The sequence below is a fragment of the Etheostoma cragini genome, chromosome 2 (assembly GCF_013103735.1).
Source record: "Etheostoma cragini isolate CJK2018 chromosome 2, CSU_Ecrag_1.0, whole genome shotgun sequence".
NCBI classification, from domain to species: domain Eukaryota; kingdom Metazoa; phylum Chordata; class Actinopteri; order Perciformes; family Percidae; genus Etheostoma; species Etheostoma cragini.
Genome location: NC_048408.1, coordinates 29,599,095 through 29,605,642, shown reverse-complemented (window position 1 = coordinate 29,605,642; position 6,548 = coordinate 29,599,095). Strand labels below are relative to the sequence as shown.

At 40.0% G+C, this 6,548-nt stretch overlaps 1 protein-coding gene across 1 annotated transcript in view; it reads left to right on the top strand.

Annotated features, from left to right (window-relative positions):
- The first annotated feature begins 431 nt into the window (after nucleotides 1–431).
- pus10 (pseudouridine synthase 10) overlaps nucleotides 432–6,548 on the top strand; it is a 13,093-nt gene continuing 6,976 nt past the window's right edge. The window contains exons 1-8 of the mRNA XM_034901095.1: nucleotides 432–779; nucleotides 908–994; nucleotides 1,835–1,869; nucleotides 2,659–2,773; nucleotides 2,992–3,053; nucleotides 4,157–4,202; nucleotides 6,216–6,280; nucleotides 6,376–6,461. Of these exons, the coding sequence (XP_034756986.1) occupies nucleotides 450–779; nucleotides 908–994; nucleotides 1,835–1,869; nucleotides 2,659–2,773; nucleotides 2,992–3,053; nucleotides 4,157–4,202; nucleotides 6,216–6,280; nucleotides 6,376–6,461 (826 nt within the window). The 5' untranslated portion in view covers nucleotides 432–449. The remainder of the gene's footprint in view (nucleotides 780–907; nucleotides 995–1,834; nucleotides 1,870–2,658; nucleotides 2,774–2,991; nucleotides 3,054–4,156; nucleotides 4,203–6,215; nucleotides 6,281–6,375; nucleotides 6,462–6,548) is intronic.

The following is a 6,548-nucleotide window of genomic DNA, read 5'->3' as shown; positions in this document are numbered from 1 at the left end:
ACCAGAGGACGCTCTACAACGTCCCTGTTAGTGATGGCGTTACATAGTCTGTCCACCAGAGGACGCTCTACAACGTCCTTGTTAGTGATGGCGTTACATAGTCTGTCCACCAGAGGACGCTCTACAACGTCCTTGTTAGCAACACTGATTATTATTTTTCGTTATTGTGTTTTTGTTTAATAGACTTTAAGTTTCATATCTTAAGTTTATTTATCAGAACTTTAACATATTTTGATGTTCTGTTTAAAAAAATTATCATATTATTTTCGTGAGAACTCATAAATAACTACAAATAACTAATGTTAGGAAAATCTGTTTGTTTTGTAACGTGTTTCTGGATTTTTAAAAGATATATCGGCATATCAAATTTTTAAATAATTTTGAAGATATCGAGGTTTGATACCGAGCCCTAATTATGAATATGTTTAAAACGGCTGGTGTCCTTCTTAATGCGTTGTGTAATTTTTCATCAGGATACACTTAAAGAACTTCAAGCTTTCATCAGCGATGCAGAGGACAACACATCAAAAGATTCAACAGCGGCCGAGACCACAGAAGAAGAAAACAACAACAACGCACCAGAATCAGAACCACCGAGTAAGAGGGTGAAACTGGAGCCCAGTGGGACCGATGCCCCATCAGAGAGAGCTGCTGCTGCTGGTCCTGGTCCTGGTGATGGTGATGCTGCCGCGGTCAAACTGAAGGATGAAGAGCCGTGTGTGTGTGTGGTGTGTTTGGGGATTTTACAGGATCTCTGTGGCCCGACCCCGGCCGTAAAGGTGTGTGTGTGTGTGTGTGTGTGTGTGTGTGTGTGTTTGTGTGTGTGTGCTGTAAAATATTCCGATTCCCCAGTGTCCGATTGGGTCGTGGATCAGGTGGACTTGATGTTTTTGTTCTGTGTTCGCAGATAGCGGAGAAGGTGAAAGCAGAAAAGTACGAGTTCGACACCCTGGTGCTGTCTGTGTCTCTGCCCGCTCAGCTGTGTGTCCGCGAGGTGTGTGTGTGTGTGTGTGTGTGTGTGTGTGTGTGTGTGCCTTGAAAAGTTTAGCCGCTCTCACGTTATCATAGATAGATAGTACATACATACACACATACATACTTACTTACTTACTGTACTTACTTTATTCATCCCAAAGGAAATTTGAGGCATCCAGTAGCAAGACACCCATAACACAACACACATACACACATACATACACATGTATACACAGATATCACACGTATACACACATATATCTATCATACACACGTATAAACACATATATCACACATATACACACATATATCTATCATACACACATATACACACAGATATCACACATATACACACATATATCTATCATACACACATATACACATAGATATCACACATATACACACACATATATCTATCATACACACATATACACACAGATATCACACATATACACACATATATCTATCATACACACATATACCCACAGATATCACACATATACACACACATATATCTATCATACACACATATACACATAGATATCACACATATACACACACATATATACACTCACAGAAGTGCAATGATCATGATAAGGTGAGATACTGTGTGTAATGATGACAGTGCAGGGATTGAACAGTGCAGTAGATCATGATAAAATATTAACTATGAAATATAAACATAATAACCTATAAACTGACTGAATAAGAACACTATGTCACAGGGAATAAGTTATAAGTTATAAGATGTAGATGTTATAGGAGGGCTAATACAGCCAATAAGACAGTTGTGATATGATGGTATTGGCTGAGTCCCTATTGTGTCTGTTAATGTGGTTTTTATGTATTTATCCTGCAGCACTCCTGTTGGCTTCATGTAAAGAAGGAAATGAGGTAAATTAACAGTCTTGTCTCCTCCACTTCAAACCTCACGTCAGTCTGACGTCACGTGGAATCACAAGTTAGGTCCCGATCAGACCAGATAAGAAGGGATCCAGCGATCCGCTTCAGGGTTGTGCGGCGTGGAAGTGTCACTTAAATGGCCCATTTCTGCACGTCTGGTTTTTGATTTGATTTATTTAATTTCATTAAGAATTCCCTACGTGGGAAAAGACGTCCAATACAATCAAAGGATGAAAACACAAAGTCCAGCACACATAACATCAGGGCAAGACATGTAATCAACATTGACAAGATAATAATAATAATAATAATAATAATAATGATACATTTAATTTGTAATGCACTTTATATTTACGCAAATCCCAAAGTGCTACATGATAATAAAAAAAAAGGTAAGTGCTAATATAAAAACACATGGAGAGCATGAAAATGTAAAATAACCTTTTGGTTGGTTTTTGGTGTGTGTGTGTGTGTGTGTGTGTGTGTGTGTGTGTGTGTGTGTGTGTGTGTGTGTGTGTGTGTGTGTGTGTGTGTGTGTGTGTGTGTGTGTGTGTGTGTGTGTGTGTGTGTGTGTGTGTGTGTGTGCCCCAGTTTTTTCTGCATCAGGAGAAGTTAAAATTTGTTTTTCTGCATTTTATATATCAGACTTGAATATATTTTGATGTGTGTGTGTGTGTGTGTGTGCGTCTGTGTGTGTGTGTGTGTACGTGCGTGTGTGTGTGTGTGTGTGTGTGCGTGCTGAAGGCTTTAAGTATTCTTAACTCTTGTTCACTCACTCAGAGAGAAGAGCATGGCGGTCGACAAGGACGACATCATCCCGGTAAAGGAGGCTTTTAAGTGGGTCATGCAGGGCCTGGTCGCCAAGGAGCTGGGGGGCGTTGCTGTGGTTACCAGGGTAAGCAAAGATTTAAAAAAAAAAAAGGAAGATAAAATTCACACTAAATTGTACAAAACTTGACTTTTTAATTTGAGCGTCTCTTTTCTCTGTTTACGTTTTCACAGCAAGTCTTGGGATTTAAAAGCATTTCATTTCTATTTTTCTCCCTTTTTTTAATTTAAATTTAATTTTTTTTAAATAACCTACTTTTCCACCCTTTGTTTTGTTTATTCCAGAGTCCGTTTGAGGTCGGCGTGGTGTTCTCTCACCCGGACACGGACGCCGACTGCCACTTCCTGTGAGTCCGAACATCTCTGCGGATCTAGACGAAGCTGTGATGTCAGGTTTCTGACGTTAGATCAGTACCTCCAGGATTTGACGGCCATTTTTTTTGAGTTTGTTGCGGCCCAAAATGCCTGATTTTGCAAAAAGAATTTGATAAAAGTTGCGACGTTTGTTGCAATGAAGTTGCGGGAGACAGAGAAGGTGCAAAAAAAGTTGTTGTTCTTTAACTGTCACGGGGTCGTTGGCTCTCAGAGTCACATATGTCTTTTCCACCAAGGCGGTTCTGGTGCTGGTTCTGGTTTGGAGTCAAACATTGAACCGGTTCTTTGCTTTTCCACACAAATAAACCTGGTTCTGGGCCAAGAACATGGGTCCCAACTCAGCACCAACGTAGCGCTGGTCTAGAGATAAGACCAGGTTACGTCAGGTGCTGGGGTGGGGGGGGGGAGGGGGTTACCATGACGTTCGGAAACCAAAACGTCTGGCCGCCATTTTGAAACCCCGGTCAGCTGTTAACCATAGAGAGCTGTTAATGTTAGCTCTGGACATGGATGGGAACCAGAACCACCGTGGTCTGGTCTGGGGGGAAACCACCGGTCTGCTGGCTCTCAGGCTGGGGAGGATCCAGCTGGTTCTTAGAGAACTGGTGAGTAGAACCAGCACCGAACCGGCAACAGCACCAGAACCAGAACCAGCACCTGGTTAGCCTTGGTGGAAAAGACATAACAGTGATATAGAGTCTGGAACATGGGACTGCTGTGATTGGTTGAAGTTGCAGGGAAATCTCCGGTTATTGGTCAAATTTGGGGAAAAGTTGCGGTGATTGGTCGAAAATTGCAGGTGGCACCAAAGTCGCGGTTATTGGTTGAATTTGCGTGAATTGGCGCGATTATCGCCAAATCCTGGAGGGACTGTTAGATGTTTGTAAATAGCAGAATTTGAGCTTCATTCATGGATCTTCACCTTTTTTTAACAGTAGTACGCAGGTCAAACAGCTGATGTCTGTCATAGATATCTCATGATGTCAGCCTCAGGCGGGACTAGTCTTTAACGTGGGACGGGGACCAGATGAAAACCACGTAGTGATCCGCTTCCTGTTTTCTGTCCTCCTCGCAGAGCATCGACGTGCGCCGACTGCTTCCGACCCACCAGGAACAAACAGGTGAGGACCGAACGGGTCCGGGAGACTTTACGATCAGGAGGGGGACGTTTTGTTGTCGCGTTGAGATGAGAAAACAGATAGCACGGGTTAGGTTAGCTTAGCATTAACCCTTGTGTTGTCTTCCCGCGTTGAAAGTCAACACTTGATGATGCTTTTTATCAGTGTTTTTTAACTTTTTCTTACGTTTTTGTCCCTTTTTTCAACTCTTTTGACGCTTTTATTCAATGTTTGTCACTTTGATGTTTTCAACACTACGTAACACTAACTTAATAACTTTAGCTTTACAGTTATTTTTTGAATTTATGGTCAATAAACCTCATTTATAGGAAATTAGACCTAATGTTTGAGTTAGAAAAGCAGAAATTAGGAATTATTGAGACTAAAATTAAAGGAATGGATGTTGATGATAATCACAGACTGGAATATGTCAACTTTTACTCAATACTATTTCAAAAACACTTCAATTTGTTTTACAAATGCTATAAAATTGAATAAGACGCCCCAAAATTAATGAAAGTAGAGATTTGTACTTGGCAAAGAGCGTTGGGTGGAATCAATCATGTTATTTTGGGGACTTAAAAAGAACATTGATATAGGACAACGGGTCAATTGGACCCGAGGACAACATGAGGGTAAAGATTGAACATGGTGAAACCGATGGCCTGGCTCATTAATTACACGTCATATCAGTCATTTAATTTGTAAAGCACATATAAACGAACAGTTGACCCAAAGTGCTTTACAGGTGGAGCAGGGAAGGCAGAAACAGCCTTGACGATACGTAGTCAAGGGTGCAAGACTCCATTTTTTTTTTTTTTTAAACGCCAAAAAAAGTGACACATGTTGAAAAAGTTCTACAAAAACACAGGAAGACAATTGATAAAAACGTGTATTTCAAACAATAAGAAAGTGACAAAAAAATCAAAAACTCAGTCAAAGATGAGAGAAACTTTGAAAAAAACTTGAATTTCTTTTATTTAAACGGCCCAAAAAGTGACAGAAAAAAAAATCAAAAAAGTGACAAAAAAATTGAAAATGTAAAGAAGAAGAAACATTTGAAAAAGCGACAAAAAACATATTAAGAAAAAAAAAACATGTATTTAAAACAGCAAGAAAGTGACAAAAATTTAGAAAAAATGGGCAGTTTTTTTTTTTCAAACAGCCCAAAAGTTACAAAAAAATTAAAATGTAAAGAAGAAGAAAAGTTAGAAAAAGTGAAGAAAAAAAATTAGGAACAAAAAATAAAAATAAAAAAAACGCTAAAAAGTGACAAAAGAATTTGAATAAAATTGTTGATATTTTGCTTCCCGTTGAGACGCAACTATGTGTCTTTCCGGGTAAAATTTTAACATTTTCTCGTTCTTTTTCTGCACTTTTCGCAACGTTATAGAGACGTTTTAGAAGCGAGACGCCCCAACTCGGAGTAATACCCTGACTCTGTGTCACGGCCACGCCTCTTTGGGGGACTAGTGGCAGGTCCTGAGTGTGTTGAGTCCAATGGGAGAAGTAAAAGTGAACGCAGATTATGAGGGATTCTTTAGTAAAAAGTATAATTTAATCCCATTTTATACCAAGCCACATATCTCCAGAACATTGTCACACTAAAATGGGATTTATTAGACTTTCCAACGATGCCACGCCCACTTAGGAGAGGCGTTCAATGACGTGTGTGCAAGTGGTGAATTAAATTAAACGTCTGAACAATAAAGATTGTGCACAGTAGGTCATTAGTAGGCGATACAATGTGGATACAGTGTGCTTTGGGGTCCTTCTGTGACTAATTTCGTGGTAAAATAGTTGTTAAGAATGCTCCGTGCATCACCACCACAGGCCAAACAGGCACATTTTGAACGGGCAATGTACTCGTTGAAACAATTGCAAAAAAAAACAGGCTACTTAACTGTCCTCTGTCTGATGGAAGGTCCTATTTACATTGTATTCTATATTATTATTATTATTATTATTATTATTATTATAGGATCAATACAACCTGTCTTTTGTCTCTTTGTGCAGTCAGTGTTCACCAGGATGGCCGTGGTCAAAGCTCTGGAAAAGATAGCCGATGTCAAATTCCTAAAGTAAGCATCATCATCATCATCATCATCATCATCATCATCTCGGTTCTTTACCGATAAAGTGCGGTTTGAAGTGATTGTTGTTGGTTTGTTTTCAGACATTATGCTACACCACCAGAGCAGCTGACCAGCAGCTGCAGCCTCCAGGACATCCAGTGTGGCCACGCGTCGGTCTTCGTAGCAGGTACTATAGAGATAGATAGATAGATAGATAGAGAGAGAGAGAGAGAGAGAGAGAGAGAGAGAGAGAGAGAGAGAGAGAGAGAGAGAG